This window comes from Colobus angolensis, unplaced genomic scaffold, assembly GCF_000951035.1.
Source record: "Colobus angolensis palliatus isolate OR3802 unplaced genomic scaffold, Cang.pa_1.0 Scaffold112, whole genome shotgun sequence".
Lineage (NCBI taxonomy): Eukaryota > Metazoa > Chordata > Mammalia > Primates > Cercopithecidae > Colobus > Colobus angolensis.
In genome coordinates, this window is record NW_012112253.1 from 1,050,294 (window position 1) to 1,071,025 (window position 20,732).

At 41.0% G+C, this 20,732-nt stretch overlaps 1 protein-coding gene across 1 annotated transcript in view; it reads left to right on the forward strand.

Annotated features, from left to right (window-relative positions):
* The window catches only part of LRRK1 (leucine-rich repeat kinase 1), a 153,952-nt gene that overhangs the window by 45,701 nt on the left and 87,519 nt on the right, over positions 1-20,732 (forward strand). Inside the window, exons 2-3 of the mRNA XM_011957518.1 lie at positions 9,016-9,179; positions 18,552-18,723. Coding sequence (XP_011812908.1) covers positions 9,016-9,179; positions 18,552-18,723 — 336 coding nt within the window. The remainder of the gene's footprint in view (positions 1-9,015; positions 9,180-18,551; positions 18,724-20,732) is intronic.

Genomic DNA, 20,732 nt, shown 5'->3' on the forward strand with positions numbered 1-20,732 from the left:
CCTTTCCTTGTTATTGTTTTCTGTGATGGTAAGGAGGAGCTTTTGCCTTTATATTTATAGCTGAACTATTTAATTTTTCTCAGTAAGAATGTGTTCTTTTATTACTTTTGTAGTTTCTTTAAAGTTTTGAATGAAACGGTCATATATTCCCATTATGCAGGTCTTGGGAAATAAAGAAGAAAACTCTTTTCTAGTTCTGTCATGAATTCCCCCGTGGCCCATGCATAATACTCATTATGGTCAAAGCATTTTGGTCCTTTTTCTTTCTATTTAAATAAATGTTAACCATTCTCTGTATAATTTCAGGAAATTAAATGAGATTGGCAGATTAAATTAAATGCATATGTATTAACTGGTATCTTTTCCTAATGTCCTTCCAACAACTTGATTGGTTGGACCAGACCCTCAGCCCACAGGGTCAGTGAGAGTGGATATGGTGTCACCCCTGCAACTTAAGAAAGTCAGAGTCAAAACAGATAAACACCACAACATTTTAATAATGTAAAGAGAACTGAGCAGGTTCTAGATTCTTATTACGTCGTTTACTCCACACACAAGGCATGATTGAAAAATTAAGTTAAATCACCCTGTAATCTCACAGGCACCTTATGGCCTACATACGCCCTAAGTTCCACCTTCACAATGTCCCTTAAAAGTTCCACCTTCACAATGTCCCTTAACTTGGGCTTAAAGGTTTAGCTGTTTGTATATATGTTCCTAACGTGGACAAAGGAAGCTACTTCGTACCTGCTTGTGCATTCACACATACACACACCTGTATATGTCTTTTACTGGATAAGCGGGTATTTGTTTAATTCTGAAAGACAAGCAATGACATAATTAAGTGCTCCCATCTGAGGGATGACTGCAGTTGATTCTACTCCTTCTGGGCCCTGCTAATGGCCTTTCTCCCTCTGGCCTGCTCTCAGATATCTCAGGGGCTCTGCCTGTAAATAATTAATGGTGACTCTTAATGTGTGTTGGGAAGTGAAGCTGCCTTATTCACATGTATAACTGCTTACACACCAAGCCTTTTCCCAATTCCTCTTTTCAAAAGCACACAGCCAAGACACAATAATCTCCACTCAGACACAGCAATTCTGTGTTGGCATCTCAGGAATGATACAGATTGTGTGTGATGGTCATCCATTTACTTGGATTTTTAGAATGATTGCCTTTGAAAAGGAGCAAGTCATGGCTTAGCGTGAGTTGTAAAGACCCTGGATTGGTATTAAGGCCTTTGCTCTGTAAGCAGCTTGCCTTTGCCTTTCTACAGAGCAGGATTTTTCAGCTTTGGTGGCAAGAGCTTATACCTTGTGTCATATGGCAAGCCTTGCATTTAGAGTATAGACATTAGGACTCACCTTTTCTCCCAACATTTTGTTACGAAAAATTTCAAACATACACTAAAGTTGAAAGAATTGAACCATCTATAGTCATATGCCTACCACTCAGGTCGCACCATTAATACTTCCAAAATTTCTCTTACTTTTCTATCCAACTGTTCATTCATTTTTAATGCATTTCAAAGCATATTGCAAACATCAGTACACTTCATTCTTAAATACTGTAGCATGCATAGTATGGACTAAGGTTCAGTATTGTTTGTAGTTTTTTTAGGTAAAATATATATAAAGTAAGATACACATATCTTAAATGGACTGCTTGATAAGTTCTGACAAATACAACAACTGTGTAATGAAAACTCCAGTGAGATATAGAACCACCAAACTAATTCCTATGCCCCATCCACGGTGAAACTTGCTGTCTACCCTATGCCCATGATCCACTCTTCTGATTTTTTATTCACTGTATCTTAGAACAGCATATAAATGGAATCATTTTTGTACAAAGTTTCTTTCACTCAGCATCTTTTCTGAGATTGCTATCAGTCTTTTCACAAATCAATCGGTCCTTCCTTTTTATTGTTGAGTAGTTACCGTACCACAGTTGGTTTATTCATTCTCCTGTGGATGGATACTTGGGCTATTTACAGTTTGGAAATATGAAAAAGGCTGCTATGAACATTCTTGGATACCTTTTCGGACATATTTATCTTGGGTAGATAAAAGAATGGAATTTTGTGTCACAGGGTAGGTATACATTTAGTTTTACAAGAAACCACCAGACCTGTTTCCAAAGTGATTGGACCATTTTGCACTCTAACCAATAAGGTATGAACATTCTGGTTGCTCCATTTCCTCATCAAGTAGTGTTGGTCTTACAATTTTAGCTATTCTGGTGAGAGCATAGTGGTATCTCATTGTGGTTTTAATTTGCATATCCCTGATGACTAATGACATTGAGCTTTTTGAATATATTTTGCTGTTCAAATCTTTGCCCTCTCTCTTTTGTTCTCTTTCTCTCTTTCTTTCTTTCTCCCTTCCCTTCCCTTGCTCCTTCCTTCCTTCTTTCCTTCCTTCCTTCGTTCCTTCCTTCCTTCCTTCCTTCTGTTTTGTTTTTTTTGAGGCAGGGTCTTGCTCTGTCACCGAGGCCAGTGGAGTGCAGTGGTGCAATCGCAGCTCATTGAAGCCTTGACCTCCTGGGCTCAAGCCATCCTCCCACTTCTCAGCTTCCTGAGTAACTGGGACTACAGGTGTGCACCACCATGCCCAGCTAATTTTTTAAACTTTTTGTTAGAGACAGGGTCTGTATGTTTCCCACGCTGGTCTCAAACTCCTAGGCTCAATGGATCCACCACCTTGACCTTCCAAAGTGCTGGGATTACTTTGGTGTGAGTCACCATGCCCAGCCTGCTCATTTTCAACTGGATTGTTTGTCTTTTTATTATGGAGTTATGTGAGTTTTTATATTGTAGATACCATTCATTTTCAGATATGTTTTGAAAATATGTTATTGTGGTCTATAATTTGCCTATTTAACTTTAAATGGTGTCTTTTGAGGAGCAGAAGTTTTTAAATTTTGATGAAGCCTAATTTAGCAATTTTTCCTTTCCTGGTTATTGTTTTCTATGTCCCATGTAAGAAACCTTTGCTTACTCTCAAGTCATGAAGATAGTCTCCCATATGATTTCCTAGAAGCTTCATAGTTTTAGCCTTTATGTTTAGGTCCATGATTCGTCTCAATTATTTTTTCTTTTTTTTTAAACTTTTTTTCAAGTTCAGAGGTACATGAGCAGGATGTGCTGGTTTGTTGCATAGGTAAACATGTGCCATGGGGATTTACTGAACAGATCATCCCATCATCCAGGTATTAAGCCCAGCATCCATTAACCATTCTTCCTTTTGCTCTTTCCCCACCCTCTTTCACCACAGGTGCCCAGTGTGTGTTGTTCCCCTCATATGTCCATGTGTTCTCATCAATCAGCTCCCACTTATAAGTGAGAGCATGTGGTATTTGGTTTTCTGTTCCTGTGTTAGTTTGCTGAGGATAATGGCTTCCACCTTCATCCATGTCCCTGCAAAGAGATAATCTTATTCCTTTTTATGACTGCATAGTATCCTATGGTGTATATGTACCACATTTTCTTTTTCTTTCTTTCTTTTTTTTTTTTGAGACAGAGTTTTGCTCTTGTTGACTAGGCTGGATCACAGTGATACTACCTCGGCTCACTACAACCTCTGCCTCCCAGGTTCAAGCGATTCTCCTGCCTCAGCCTTCGTAACAGCTGAGATTACAGGTGCCCACCACCATGCCAGGCTAATTTTTTGTATTTTTAGTAGAGATGGGGTTTCACCATGTTCTCCTGGCTGGTCTTGAACTCCTGGCCTCAGGTGATCCAACTGCCTTGGCCTCCCAAAGTGCTGGGATTATAGGCATGAGCCACGGCACCCAGCCACCACATTTTCTTTATCCGGTCTATCACTGATGGGCATTTGGGTTGATTCTATGACTTTGCTATTGTAAATAGTGCTGTAATGAACATGTGTATGCCATCTCAAGATAATATTTGTGTATGGTGAAAAGTAGGGGTCCGGGCTGCTTTTTATTAAATGAGGGTGTCCAGTTGTTCCAGCACTATTTACTGAAAAGACTTTGCTTTTCCCATTGTACTGCTTTGGCTCCCTTGTCAAAAATCAATTGGATGTACAAGCACAGGTCTATTTTTCAACCCTCTATTCTGTCCCTTGGAGCCATTTGTCTATACCCAGTACCATACTGTCTTGATTACTATAGCTTTATAGTTTGTTTTTTGGAAGGATAATGGCTTCCAACTCCATCCTGCCAAAGTCTTGAAATCAGGTAGTGTACATTCTCCAACTCTCTTCATTTTCAAGATTGGTTTGGCTATTCTAGGTCTTTCAAATTTCCATATAAATTTAAGAATCAGCTTGTCAATTTCTTTCCCCAAAAAATGACCCTATTGGAATCATAGTTGGGATTAAATTGAATCTATAGATAAAATCAAAGAGAACTGACATCTTAACAGGACTAAGTCTTCTAATCCATGAAGATGGATGTCTTCCCACTTATTTAGGTCTTGTTCAATTTCTTTCAGCAATGTTTTATGTTTTCAGCATACAGATCTTGCCAATCTTTTGTTACATTTTTTTCTAAGAATGTAATTTTGTACTATCCTAAACTATGTTTTCAGTTTTTCAAATGTTAGCTGCCATTATGTTATTCATTTTTGTGAGGTGTATGTCTGTGAGCCAACTGTGCTATGCATTTACATTTAAAAAGAAAAACAAGGCCAAGCACAGTGGCTCACGCCTGTAATCCCAGCACTTTGCGAGGCTGAGGTGGGTGGATCACTTGAGGTCGAGAGTTTGAGATTAGCCTGGCCAACATGGCGAAACACTGTCTCTACTAAAAATAGAAAAATTAGCCAGACTTGGTGGCGTGCACCTGTAATCTCAGCTACTCAGGAGGTTGAGACATGAGAATCACTTGAACCTGGGAGGTGGAGATTGCAGTGAGCCGATATCGCACCACTGCACACCAGTCTGGGAGGCAGAGTGAAACTGTGTCTCAAAAAAAAAAAAGAAAAAAGAAGAAAAAAATCAATCCAAAGCCTGTTTTATTCATCCCTTCAGAGAGGCAGCACAAAGATGAGGTGGGTTTAGCCTGAGAGCTGGGAGACCAAACTTCTGTCCCAGTTTGCCTCTACTGGCTGTGTGAACTTGGCCAAGAATGATTGTGTTGAAGTCAAAATAAAAATATAGAGATAAATTTTTATTTTTATTTTTATTTTTTATTTTTTTTATTATACTTTAAGTTCTAGGGTACATGTGCATAACGTGCAGGTTTGTTACATATGTATACTTGTGCAATGTTGGTGTGCTGCACCCATCAACTCGTCAGCACCCATCAATTCATCATTTATATCAGGTATAACTCCCCAATGCAATCCCTCCCCCCTCCCCCCTCCCCATGATAAGCCCAGTGTGTGATGTTCCCCTTCCCGAGTCCAAGTGATCTCATTGTTCAGTTCCCACCTATGAGTGAGAACATGCGGTGTTTGGTTTTCTCTTCTTGTGATAGTTTGCTAAGAATGATGGTTTCCAGCTGCATCCATGTCCCTACAAAGGACGCAAACTCATCCTTTTTTATGGCTGCATAGTATTCCATGGTGTATATGTGCCACATTTTCTTAATCCAGTCTGTCACAGATGGACATTTGGGTTGATTCCAAGTCTTTGCTATTGTGAATAGTGCCGCAATAAACATACGTGTGCATGTGTCTTTGTAGTAGAGTAATTTATAATCCTTTGGGTATATACCCAGTAGTGGGATGGCTGGGTCATATGGTACATCTAGTTCTAGATCCTTGAGGAATCGCCATACTGTTTTCCATAATGGTTGAACTAGTTTACAATCCCACCAACAGTGTAAAAGTGTTCCTATTTCTCCACATCCTCTCCAACACTTGTTGTTTCCTGATTTTTTAATGATGGCCATTCTAACTGGTGTGAGATGGTATCTCATTGTGGTTTTGATTTGCATTTCTCTGATGGCGAGTGATGATGAGCATTTTTTCATGTGTCTGTTGGCTGTATGAATGTCTTCTTTTGAGAAATGTCTGTTCATATCCTTTGCCCACTTTTTGATGGGGTTGTTTGTTTTTTTCTTGTATATTTGTTTGAGTTCTTTGTAGATTCTGGATATTAGCCCTTTGTCAGACGAGTAGATTGCAAAAATTTTCTCCCATTCTGTAGGTTTCCTGTTCACTCTGATGGTAGTTTCTTTTGCTGTGCAGAAGCTCTTTAGTTTAATGAGATCCCATTTGTCAATTTTGGCTTTTGCTGCCGTTGCTTTTGGTGTTTTAGACATGAAGTCCTTGCCCATGCCTATGTCCTGAATGGTACTACCTAGATTTTCTTCTAGGGTTTTTATGGTATTAGGTCTAACATTTAAGTCTCTAATCCATCTTGAATTAATCTTCGTATAAGGCGTAAGGAAAGGATCCAGTTTCAGCTTTCTACTTATGGCTAGCCAATTTTCCCAGCACCATTTATTAAATAGGGAATCCTTTCCCCATTTCTTGTTTCTCTCAGGTTTATCAAAGATCAGACGGCTGTAGATGTGTGGTATTATTTCTGAGGACTCTGTTCTGTTCCATTGGTCTATAGCTCTGTTTTGGTACCAGTACCATGCTGTTTTGGTTACTGTAGCCTTGTAGTATAGTTTGAAGTCAGGTAGCGTGACGCCTCCAACTTTGTCCTTTTGACTTAGGATTGTCTTGGCAATGCGGGCTCTTTTTTGGTTCCATATGAACTTTAAAGCAGTTTTTTCCAATTCTGTGAAGAAACTCATTGGTAGCTTGATGGGGATGGCATTGAATCTATAGATAACCTATTTTTATTTTTTATTTGTACAAATTTGTGGGGTGTATGTGACATTTTGTTATGTGTATATAGTGCATAGTGATCGAGTCAGGGCATTTAGGGTGTCTATCACCTGAATATAGTACATTTTTGTTAACTATAGTCACCCTACTCTGCTATCAAACATTAAATTTATTCCTTCTTACTGTATGCTTGTACCCTTTAACCCACTTTTGTTCATCCTCCCTGCTCCCACACTCACCCTTTCCAGTCTCTGTTATCTGTTTTTCCCATTTTTGCACTCTCTTCCTCCATGTGATCAAATTTTTAGCTCCCACAAATAAGTGAGAACATGCGATATTTGTCTTTTTGTGCCTGCTTATTACACTTAAGATAATGACCTCGGGTTCCATCCATGCTGTTGCAAATGAAAAGAGAATTTTTTTTTTTTTTTTTTTTTAGACAGAGTTTCACTCTGTCACCCAGGCTGGAGTGCAGTGGTGTGATCTCAGCTCACTGCAACCTCAGGCTCCTGGGTTCAAGTGATCCTCATGCCTCAGCCACCTAAGTAGCTGGGATTACCGGTGCACGCCACCACGCCCAGCTAATTTTTGTGTTTTTAATAGATACGGGGTTTCACCATGTTGGCCAGGCTGGTCTCGAACTCCTGACCTCAAGTAATCTGCCTGCCTCAGACTCCCAAAGTGCTGGGATTACAGGCGTGAGCCACCATGCCCAGCCTCAAAAGAATTTTAAAATCTAATGTTTTATTGGGATATAAGAATTGTAATTTGGGATATATATATATATATATATAGAGAGAGAGAGAGAGAGAGAGTTGGTATGTTTGAAGAATAAAGAGAAGGTTGGCAGTTTTGTAATAAAAAGGAGAAATGTTAGGGGTATTTTACAAGAAAATTTATTAGTATTAGCAAGATTTTGGAGAGTTGGCAAGTTATGATGGGTGAGTGACAGTTGTGGGTAAAGCTAGTTTTAGAGTCATTTTAGTAGTTATTAGATAAAACTGGTTTTAGTTGTAGTAGACATTTTTAGTAGTCGGAGTTGTAGAGAATTATATTTTTGGAGTAATGTTATATGCCCAGAGTGCTTTTTCTTCTTGGCTTCTCAGCTCTGTTTTAGTTGGGTGTAAAAACAATAATCCAATTTGCATGATCACCTTTCACAACATATTCTTTCCCTATTTCTGCTGTCACTCCACGCAATCAGAATTTAACTCCTCATCCATTGCGGTCTTTTCTGTAATATCTATGGAGAGAAAGCTTTTTACTGTTGTTCCCTAACCTCTTTGGAAATCTGGTAAAAGTTTTGAATTTTGTCCTCAGAAAAATTAACACACACATATCCAATTGTGTGTACAATTTTAGGATGTTCAGGAAACTTTTGAAGCCTGTTAGCCTTTCCGGGTCCACAGACCCTCACTGTGAACCCCTTCTAAAGTGGAAGCTCAGGGAGGGCAAAAGGCCCCCGTCGTTTCCCTCTGCTCCTTCTGCACCCAGCGAGTGCTCTGCCCATCATGGCCGCTTAGTAAATGACTGTCGCTTTTGCTGAACGGCCTGGGTGCTGGATCGTGGCCTCCCGCAAGGCTGGCCTCTCCTCCCGAGTGGCACCAGGTGCTCAGATGACCTGGAGCAACCCAGTGCTCTGGTGAACCAGCGCGACCCGAGGCCCAGTGTTTCAGGGTTGTCCCAGATTGTTACGCAGCGCGTTTGTGCAAGAGCAGGTCTGGAGTGAGGGCTGCTGATTCTAAATCCCACGCCCTTCGTGGGGTTTTCTAGGCAGGCAAGGAAAGCGTCCAGATCTCCACACCCCCAGGAGTTGGCTTTTCTTCCATCACTAAATACTCTATCCCCTGTGGGCATAGCAGCGGGACAGTTTGGCTGAGACCTCCAGCTCTCTCGCCAAAGCCCCTACTCCTCCGCTTCTGTCGGTGAGGTCAGCCCGGCCGCTCCCCCCGCAGGCAGCTGTCCCCGGTGCCCTGGAAGGGCTCCAGGTGGCAGTCTCACTGCAGAATCCTCCTAGCTGTGGTCGCTGCCCGGTGCCTTCGCAGGCAGCCCGCTTCACACCAGCCCCGGGAGGGCTCTGAGGCAGGGTTGCAGTTCGCGGGGCGGCGAGTGCAGGGAGCATTGTAGGGCCATGCCTTTCTCTTCCTGAAGCCCCCACGATCGTGCAATGGACCGCGCATCCCTCTGCTGTGTTCTACGATGATTCTCAAGAGCACGCAGGCAGTTGACGGTGACGCTGTGTGTGTGCGCTTCCTCCCACGCAGGTGCCGGGGACATGGGCAGCAAAGCGTCCACTCCAGGCGGTGACCCTACAGCGCAGTCCCCTAGGACGGAAGGCATTCGCGCCGCGTACAGGCAGGGAGACCGCTGCGGCGCCCGGGACCTGCTCAAGGAGGCCTGCGACCAGTGCACGTCCCAGCTGGAAAAGGTAGGGGGAGTACCTGCCCCTGCAGCCACCAATGCAGACCTGGGCTGGATGAAGATGACCGCTCAGATGATTTTCTCGTTCTTGTCGTAACTGTAATGAGCGTTCTTACTGTGTTCTGGAAATGCCTCATTTTGCATATAAACTTGTGGGCGCCTTTCCTTTCCAATTGACTTCTCAGTCTGTTATCACCTAAGCAGGCCCCTGCCACCTTTTCATGGGAGGGCTTTGAGGGACAGGAGTGGGGTCACTTAAATGTAAAGAACAAAATGCCACCCAGAGACTTAACCTACTGTATTCTTTTACGCTTTTTGTCGTTATAAAAAGTAGCACATGCTGGAAAAATAAAATGTAGAAAATATATAAAAGTAGGAAAAATGGGACAAAAAAGTAATCAAATTTCTAATACACCCTAAAACCCACTTAACGGTTTTGCTGTATTTTCTTCCAGCCTGTCGATCTGAGCATACATTGTTGTTGTTGTTTCTAATATAGATGCCGCCAGATTGCATATATGGTTATGCAGCTGCTGCTTGTACTTTTATAATATTATTTTAATAATTTTCCAGATGATTAAAAATTCCTTATAGGCGTCTCCTTCAATGGATACATGACATTCCATCTACAGGGAATGTGTTCACCTGGCTATTTATCTTGGTTGGATATGTGGATTGCTTCTCATTTCTTACTAATATAAATGATGCTCTATTGAATGTTTTTGCCGAATTATTTTCTTATCGTAATGTTATTTTCTTAGCATAGATGTGCAAGGATTGAGAATGTGGACATAAGGACTTTTAAAGTTTTGGAATCATGCCAAGCTGTTTTCCAAAAATCTTCTACAGATTAACCCTGCCAGCAACAATTGGAGTGGGCCCTTACCACATTTTTTGCCCTTGTGGGAGCTTCTTATTGGCTATTATCATGAAAATACCTTAAGGATGTTTTATTTGCATTACTTTGATTAGGACAGGTTTAACATGTCTCCATTTAATTGATAGTTAGAATTCATTCAATTCCTAAAACTCCAACCTGTCCTCAGAAGTGTAAGAGATTGGGAGAGGGGCAGTACAGCATGCTTGGGAATTGTTAAGCAGAAGGAAAGCATTTGAAATCCCTCTGATTAGGAATTCATGGTGGATATAGCAAAGAACCATTCTTCTGCACAGGGAGAGCTGCGCTGTGCACATGAGCAGGTCAGAGCTGTGGGCTCTTCGGGTGGACACCAGTGGCCTCAAGCAGGGAAGAGCTGTGCAGCAAACACAGCCTGGCATCCCTGCCAAGTGGCCAAGCAGCCAGAGATAGTGGCTCATTTCAGAGTTGTGCAGATTCAGGGATGTGGCAGCAGCAGGAGATGCTGATGGGGGAAGATGATCATGGAGGGGCCCGAGAGCCAAGGGGGATGTGATTTCGTCCTGAGGGTGGAAAAGCTGTTAAAGAGAGTGGCATCATAATTTGGGAAAGGGCACTCTTGCCAATATTTGAATAAAGGAAAACAGAGTCCTGGGTGTGGGTCTCTTTTCTGTAGCATCATGGGCAGTGGCAATTCAAAATCGAAAAGGTTTCTAGAAAGCTGCCTCTCCGCTGAATACAGCACCGATGAAATCCCAGCTGACTGGACTTTAAGAAGACAGTGAGGAAAAGGATGGATACATCTGTGTTTTCATAAAAATGTAAAATTGTAGTTCCAAAAAATACCATAATTAAGAGTCAAGGATTGATGCAAAAGGAGAAGGTATATGGCTAATATCCTTCATTGACAAAGAGCTTTTATAAGTCAATATGAAATAATAATATAATTTTCAAAAGGACAACAGGACATGAAAGCAGCAAACTAAAGGTAAAGAAAGTAGAAGGGATGAAATTGTAAAAATAACTTGAAAGTTTTGAAATAGAAAGCAAAGTAGAAAGAAGTAGAAATGACCACCAAATCAAAAATTGGTTCTTTGAAGAGATTAATAAAATGGAAAATCTCTAGTGAGAGTAAAAGATGAAAAAGAAGAAATAGATAAATCAGGAATATAAAAGAGACCTTCACGACAGTTTATACAAGCATTAAAAACATAATAACAGAACGTATTATGAGCAACTTTATGTAAAAACACTCAAAAATTTAGATGAAATGCACAAATAAAAATAAAAATTTAACTTTAAAAAGGAACAGAAAGCATGAATAGTCTTTCAACCATGAAGGAAATAAATCAATCATGTAAAACCTTCTGACAAAATAAATTCTAGGTCTACATGGTTTTACTGGTGTGTTCTACCAAATAATATAATCACTTGTCCAGAAAATAGAAAAAGAGGGTACACTCCCCTCCCCTGTTCCTTTGATGAAGCTAACACAACCTCAATACCAAGAGTAGGTGAGAACAGTACCTGGAATGAAAATGACTAAGGATATGAATAGGCAAATAGACGCACGCACACCTGAACGCTATTCAGATGGATGGTACACATATGTAAAGTTATTCAACTTTCTTAAAGTTTATAGAAAGGTAAATTAAACAAAAATGAAACAACATTTTTAAGCTAAACAGATTGACACCTCAAAGTTTGATAAAAATCAGAAGGAAGGCTATGGGAACCTACACACAACATTTATTCAATGCTACTAGGAATATACTAAGAATGTGTGCAACCTCTTTGGAAAGCCATCTGAAAATGCTTATCAAATTTTCAAATTTCATCATCTTTGACCCAGCAAAACTACTGCTAGGAACTTACCCCTACACATTTACTTGAAAAAAAAATTACCAAGGTGTATGTGTAAGGATGTTCACTCAAGTTGTGTTTAAGATAGCACAACCTTGAAAACTGCCTAACTGTTCCATCCACAGGAGAAGGCTGCTACAGAAATCTCAGTCTGTCCAGGTCCTAGAATACCACACAGCACTCCAAAAGGACAAAATAATCTCTAGCAGCTGTTTTGGAAAGAACTCCAGTGTAACTTAATGTAATATGTGCAGAACTTCTGCTTCTGGGAAGATAGAGGGAACATGGAGGTTGTTTACTTTGCCCTCTTCTTCTCACTAAGTGCACTAAAGCTCTAGATGTTACATGTAAAACAAACGTAGGATTCTAAAAGGTGGAGAAAAGAAGGCAGACTAGCTGGTGGTCTCAGTACTCAAGGAAATCACAGTAGTACGTTTTTGGGTTTTATTTTTATCTCATACGTCCCAAACCAGATACTGAGGAAGTTGGCAATCCAGAAGCACAAACTGGCACAGAGAAAAAAAAAAAAAAAAATCCAAGGAAAGCCTGCCCTCTCTAACCAAAGCACCAGGAAAGGCACAACAAAGCCAGGCAGGAAACTTATAGGCAATCACCAACCCCCCTTCAGCCAAACACTGCAGAAATATACTTGCAGCCCGGCCCTACTTCTCACCAGCAAAGGCCAGGTGGAGAGCGTAGAATTCCACCCTTGCCAGGCTGTAACAGGCACCTCAATCATCCCCACCCCAGGGTGTCAGAGAAGGCTATGAGGAGCTGGGGTGCTAATCCCCACCAGGTGGTGACAACATCCCCCCATCACCATCAGTGGACAGCATGTGGGGAACCTGGACTTCTGTCCCCACCCAGCCTGGCAGTAATGAGACATACGTTCCCCATCTAACCAGGGTAGAATTGAAGCAGGCCTGGAGGAGAATCTCAAGTCCCAACTCTGCCCAGCAATAACAAGGAGCCCCTGCTTACTGGGGGTCAACTGATTATAAGTATAGCCCCCGGATTTCTACCCCACCAGGCAGCATTGAGGGGGCATCCCTGTTTACCCACCAGAGCGGCATCAGAGGGGGCCTGCCAAAACACAAGATTGAAGTAAGATCCAGAGTCTTAAAATATAATGCCCCAAATATCCAGGCCATAAAAAAAATTACTTATAATTACCAAGAACCAGAAAGATCGCAAACTCACTGAGACAAGATGACCAAGAGAGGCCAGGAGCAGGATGACTCCAACGTTAGAATTATCTAACAAGGATTTTAAGGCTGTCATCATAAAAATGCTTCTGTGGGCAATTATAAATACACTTGAAACAAATGGAATAATAGAAAGTTTCAGCAAAGAAATAAAAGACACAAGGAGAGCCAAATGAAAATTTTAGAACTTAAAAGTACAATACCTGAAATTAAAAAAAAAAAAAAAACTCAATGAATGGGTTCAACTGTAGAATGGAGAAGAGAGGACAGGGGAAAGAATCAGGGAGAAGGCAGAACAGTAAAAATTACCCACTCTGGAAAAAAAGCCAAAACAAAAGAAAATAGACTGAAAAAATGAACAGAGCCTCATGGACATGTGAGGATTTTAACAGAAGATCTAACATTCATGTCATCAGAATCCCAGGAGAGTAGACAGAAGGCAAGACTGAAGGAGAACGCAAAGAGACAATGGCTGAAAACTTCTCAAACTGGCAGAGGACATAAATGCTCAGATTCAAGAAGTTGAAAACAAACAGGACATACCCAGAGAAATCCATTCCAAGTGCATCATAGTCAAGCTTATTAAAACTAAAGACAAAACAAAATAAAACCTTAAAAGTAGTCAAAGAGAAACTTTGCCTTTAGGGGAAAAACAATCCAAAAGACAAAAATCACCAACATCAGAAGAGAAACACAGAACATCATTACAGATCCTGCAGATATCAAAAAGATAATAAGGGGACATTATGAATAGCTCTAAACACATACATTGGTAACTTAGATGAAATGGACAAATCCTTGAAAAGTAGAAATTACCACAACTTAATAGGAAATACATAATTTGAATAACCTTTTAACTATTAAGAAAATTCAATTCATAATTTCAAACTTCCCCCCAAAATAAATTTACAGATCCAGATGGCTTCACTAGATAATTCTACCTAACATTTAAAGGATTAATACCAATTCTACATAGTCTCTTCTAGAAAATAGAACAGGGAACATTTTTTAACACTTTCATCAAGGCTGTATTACCCTGACACCAAAACCAAAGACAGTGTTAAAAAAAGTATGGACCAATGCCCATTATGAATGTGGATGCAAAAATTCTTCACAAAATATTACCAAGTACAATTCTGCTATATGTAAAAGGAATTATAAGCCATGACCAAGTGGAGTTTATTCCAGAGATGAAAAGTTGGTTCAGTTTCAATCATCAATCAATGTAATCCTCTTTACTAATAAACTAAAAAAAGAAAAGTTACCTTATCATATCAATTGATACAGAAAAAAATTGACAATATTTAATACCATGTTTCTCAAAAACTCTTAGAAAATTAAGAATAGGAGGGAAATTTCTCAATCGGATAAAGAATATCGACAAAAACCTACAACTAACATCATTCTTGTTGTTGAAGACTGTTTTCCCCTAAGATCAGGAATGAGGCAAGAATGTCCACTCTCAATATAATGCTGCAAGTTCTACTCAAGAGCAACTATAATATCATTGAATTTAAAAAATACTATTCAATATATTTAATATATTGCTGGAAATTCTAGCCAATGCAAGAAGGCAAGGAAATGAAATAAAAGGCACACAGATATGAAAGAAATAAACTGTCTCTATTTGTAGATAACATGACAATCTATACAGAAAATCCATAAAAGAAATGATTTATGAAAGAAAAATTGGTAAACTGGACCTCACCAAGAGTAAAAACTTTTCTCTGAGAGATATCTAAGACAGTGATTCTAAAAAAACAAACTACAGACTGAGAGAAATATTTACAAATCACTTATCTGACAAAGGACTCATAGCTAGAATATATAAAGAACTCTCAAAACTCAACATTAAAAAGCAAACAATCCAAATAGAAAATTTATGAGATATGTGAAGAGACATTTCACTGAGGAAGATACATAGATGTCAAATAAGCACATGAAAAGATGTTCAACATCATTAGCCATTAGGAAAATAAAAATTAGAGCAATGATAAGATGTCATTACACAGCTTTATGAACAACAAAAATAAAAAACAGTGACAGTACCAAATTCAGATTGGGATGCAGAGAAGGGGTATCTCTAATGTGTTACCACCAACAATGTAACGTGGTACAATCATGCTGGCAAATAGTTTGTCAGTTTCTTTAAAAAACTAAAAATATACTTATGAACCAGCAATTGAACTCCTGAACATTTAATCTAGAGAGAGGAAACTTACAGGCACACAAAAACTTGCTCACGATGTTTCATACAAACTTTATTTGTAACGACCCAAAACTGGATACAACCACAAAGACTCTCAGTAAGTGAATACTTAAACATACATGGAGTACTACTAAGCTATACAAAGGCACTCTCCTGAAACATGCAACAACTCGGATGGATCTCAGGACATTATGCTGAGTTTAAAAAAAAAAAAAAAGCCAATCTCAAAAGATCATATTCTCTATGATTCCATTTATGTAACATTCTCAAAATGACAAAATTATAGAGGTGGAAAGAGATTAGTGTTTGTCAGGGGTTAGAGATGGTGAAGAGGAAGAGGGTGAGTGAGACTACCATGGGTACATGGCATGACAGAGAACTTTGTGGTGATGGAACAGGTTTGTATCTTGATTGTGGTGGTGGCTACTCAAGTCTACACGTGTGACAAAATGCAGAACATATACACACATTGTACTAACGTCAAGTATCTTGCTACAATTATGTAAGATGTTGCCATTGGGGGAAACTGGATGAAGGATACTAGGGTCCTCTCAGTACCATCTTTGTAACTTCCCATGAATCTCTGATTATTTCAAAGCAAAAAGTTAAAAAAAAAAGTGAAGTATAATTCCACTTTCACAGCACTTAAAAACTGGCAATAGCTAATCTATGATGTTAGAAGTCAGTATAGTGGCTCCTCACCATAGGGCAGTGACTAGAAGGAACAAAGGGGGCTTCTGGGCACAGGTGATGTCCTGGTCTTTGGACTGAGGCCAGTTACATGGGTGTATTCAAATACCTTGCATGAAACTGAACGCTTAAAATATTTGCACTTTTCTGCAGGTGTGCAGGTGTGTTATATTGATGATTAAAAGGTCATAATGAATTAAGTGAAAAAAGTATTCAGTTGTACATGAGATTACCTGTGAGTACTATAAATAAATATGTTCTGGAAGGTGTCCTTTGCAGAGGGCAATTGGGAGGTAAAGACATAGAGAGATGCCTACTTCTTGCTTTACACTCTTCCGTGCTGTTTGAATTTTTTAAAATATTCACTATAGAGACTCCAGCCAGAAAGCCAGCTTTGACCTTTCCCACTGTCTGGGTCCCTCTTGGCCTTGGGCTGGCTCCTATGACATCACTTACCACTGCTAGAGGATGGGGCTTTTAAGCCTCTAACCGACCTAGTCTAGACAGCTGTTAATTGTGTGCAGTGAAGCATTTAATCAATCACTGTGGCTTTTCTCCATAATGCAAATGCTTTCCTGGAATGACAGGGCTACTGGGCCTCACCCTGGGCAGAGTGGCAGGTGGGTGGGCTTTTCTTTTCTGATCGTATTGAATATATGAGTCTACTGTCCTTCACCTGATCCCAGCCCCTTAGACTGTTCCTATCCTCACTTGTCAGGCATAGCTTGCACTGCCAGCCCATTCACTCCACTTACAGAACCTGAGCCTTCCTCCAAGTCCCATGTTTCCAGGAAGTCTTGGATGCAACAGAGACTCTTAGGCTTTAGAGCTAGACACCCCAGTTCAAACCCTGAGCAGTTCTGCTGATGATAAACTCCCTAACCATGGGCAAGCTTTTATTTACTCTTCTGTAACATAGAAATACAGGCACATTCCTGGCATGACTGTTAGGAGGATTGAATGTAGCCATGTGAATAAAGTACTCAGTCCAGAATCTGGTACGTGATGAGAGCTTTGATAAATGTCCATTCCCTTTCCTGGGGGCTCCATTTACCCATTCCTACCCAACTCACCTAAAATGATCTCCAAACACACTTGTGTTATAAACTATTCAGCAAGTCAAATGTGCTTGTTGGGGGCTGTTTATGCATATTCCCTCCTCAAATTAATTGTAAATCTGTGGAGACCAGAAATGGCCCCTGACATCCTCAGTGCCCAGTCCCACCTCTCACACACAGTAGATCCTTAATAAGTGTTGATGGAGGCACTGGTCGTCCCATTCCAGTAGGGGCTCCCCATCTACCTGCTTGAACACACTGATATTCAAGCCCATAGGAGGCAGCCAGATGCCAAAGGACTTGACATTTCAGAAATGCAATCAAACACTTAACATGCCAATCTAGCAGCCATCTGAGCATCCTTTTCTCAGACCCAGAGAGCTCGTGATAAGTCAAGACCACTTTTACACTGGTCTATGATAGCTACTTACTAGCTATGTGGTCTTGGGCAAGCTCTGAAACCTCTCTGAACCTCCACATTCTTGATGATGTATCAATACATGGCCCGCCTCGTAGGACCTTTACATACCAGAAGGACTGGAAATGAGCAGGAACTCAGGTTTGGATCCAGTTTCCACCATATCCTTTCCTTCCTCTGGGCCACCAAGTCAAGAGTCCCTCTGCATGCTGCTGGAGGATCTTTGTCCCTGGATTCAGATCTGTGAAGTCCCCTGGTCTGTCACATTCCATTTATGAATAAATTGCAGAATGGTTCCTCAGAGAGCCTGGTTGCCTTCCCTCTTCCCAGGACTGACTCAACATGTCCCAAGTGGTTACTGAGCTCTGGCTCTATGCCAGAAGGGGCTATGCGCACCATCCCCTTCCTCATGAAGCAGGTAGTTGAGAGCAGCAAATGCGAGCCACATGTATAATATATTTTCTAGTAGCCACATTAAAGCAGTAAACAAGCACACACCTATAATATCAGGTATTCCAGTTGGAGGATCACTTGAGCCCAGAAGGTCGAGACCAGCCCTAGCAACATAGCAAGATCTGGTCTCTACAAAAAAAAAAAAAAAAAAATTAGCCGGTGTGGTGGCACATGCCTGCAGTCCCAGCTACTCAGGAAGCTGAGGCAGGAGGATCACTTTAGTCTGGGAGGTCAAGGCTGCAGTGAACAAGCCTGGGTAACAGAGAGAGACCCTGTCAAAAAAAAAAAGGAGCAAACAGAAACAAACAAATAAAATATTAATATTATTTTATTTAACATGAATATATTAAAATCATTGTTTCAACATGTAATCAACATAAATTATTGATGAGCTAGCTTACCCTTTCTGTACTAGGTCTTTGAATTCACATGTGATTTTATACTCTCCACCTCTCACTTCTGAAGAGCCACATTTCAAGTGCTGCCCAGCCACACTTGGCAGGTGTTGCCATTGTGAACAACACAACTACAGCCCTGCCCTGGGACCTGGTGAAGAGTTTAACATCAGTTCTCTTAGCAGTACCTAATAGAGCCAATCTCACTGAAGCCCTGTTCTGTTTTGGCCAGGGCCAGCTTCTGAGCATCCCAGCGGCCTATGGGGATCTGGAGATGGTCCGCTATCTACTCAGCGAGAGACTGGTGGAGCTGCCCACCGAGCCCATGGATGACAACCCAGCCGTGGTAGCAGCGTATTTTGGGCACACGGCTATTGTGCAGGAATTGCTTGAGTCCTTACCAGGTAAATCACAGGGCACGAGCTCTTAACCATGTCTCATGGCACCTCTTCTTAGGCATCACCCCCAAATGTTTACTTCTTCATGCTTTCACCAATAATGAGATCAAGAAATCCAGGGCAGGCCACTGACACCCAAACAAAGTGAAGCTTGCCTGCTAGCCACATCCCACCTCTCACTCCCGTGAACTCATAAGAGAAAGTCTCAAACACCATATTTCATAAAGAATATAATTAACATTGTTTTTTAAAAAAATAATTAATAGACCTTGGTCTTTTTAGAGAAGTTTTAGATTTATGGAAAAAATTGATTAGAGTGTACAGAGTTCCAGAATTAATAATTTGAAGGTATGTTAACAGAAAACAGGTGATCCCTAATTCACTTACACAAGAATGTCTAGGTAAGAGAGACAGAGTAATCATGCTAGTAACTTGTATTGAGATGGGGATGCATTAGTCTTAGGAGGCAGGTGCTATATTTCAGGGCCATGGTTTTCAGATGAGGAAACCAAAGCTCAGAGAAGTGAGCTCCACCGTACCCCCTCCACACGGTTTTCCCTATAACTCTGTTTTGCATTAGTGTGGTACATTTGTGACAATTGATCAACTAATATTGATACCTGCTTACTAACTAAAGTCCATCGCTTACTTTGCAATTCATTCTTGCTGTTGTACATCCCATCGGTTTTGACAAATGGATAATGACACGTATCCGTCAGTACAGTATTACACAGAACAGTTTCACTGCCCTAAAAATCCTCTGTGCTCCACCCCTCCCCTGGCCCCATCCCTCCCTCCCCTCCCCTGGCCCCTGGCAACTACTGATCTTTTTTAGTATCTTTGCCTTTTCCAGAACATCGCTTTAGTTGGAATCCCACAGTATGTAGACATTTCAAACTCACTTCTTTCCCATAGCAATATGCATTTAAGGTTTCTCCATGCCTTTTTGTGACTTGATAGCTGCATAATATTCCATTGTATTTGTGTACCACACTCTGTTGCTTTTGTAGGAACTATTTTTTTCTCTGGTGAACTCAAGATGTCCCGGCCTCCTGTAATTTCCCCTGGTGGTCTTAGCTCAGAAACACTGCACCAGTCTAGGCAGGCATCGCTACAGCTATAGGTTGAGGCACACCCTAGCAGTGGTCTTTGGGAGTTAGGATTTTGCTTGGGAGCCAGGGCCCACCTCTTGGGTGGGAGAACATGCAGTTGCCCAGAGCCCTGCACCTAGAAGGGCCCATGTTTTGTTTAATACTCTGTACTCACTATCTTAAAATGTTCCATGATTTTTAAACAAGAGGCCCCATTCTTTTCATTCTGCATTGGGCCTCACCCCTTATATAGCAGCCTGTTTGAGAGTTTCCAGCTGTGTGCTTTGATAGATCTGTGCTCAGAGCTGGTTCCAAGCTGGTGTTCCCCTCATGTGTCTGAAGGCAGAATGACATTATGGGCAGAAATCAGGGCAACTTTAGGGCCCATGAGAAGCAGACTAAGACAAGACATAGGAGGGCAGAGAGGAGCTCGGGTGCCCCTAAGGAGCCAAAGGCTGACCTGCCTTTTTTCAGGGAGCCCCAAGATTAGCTCTGTTCTAGCCCTGAAGAGTCTACGCCAGCTGACTCAGTCACCTAATGTTAGCTAATATTTATTGAATACTGCCAAGTGCTGAGCATTTTGTAGAACTTGAGAGACACAGAGAATTTTTTTAAAGATTTTCCCAGACTTTTAGTACCTCCTGGCCAAGCAGGGGAAATTAAGGCAGAAAGGAGTAACGTTGTGCAATGTAATTATGCTGAGGTTGAAGTATTTTTATGCAGAGGTCTGGGAGCACACACCAGGGGGCAGGTTTGTCTGGATGCAGGATGGGGTCTCCCAAGGGAGGCTGACATCTGACCTGGGCTTTGCGGAGTGAATAGGAGTTTACTTGGCAGACAAGTGAGGGAAGGACTTGGGTTGCCTGCTTTTGCAGAACAGGAAGTGTGGCTGAACCTCATCTTGGTTTTCTTTTTTTTTTTTTT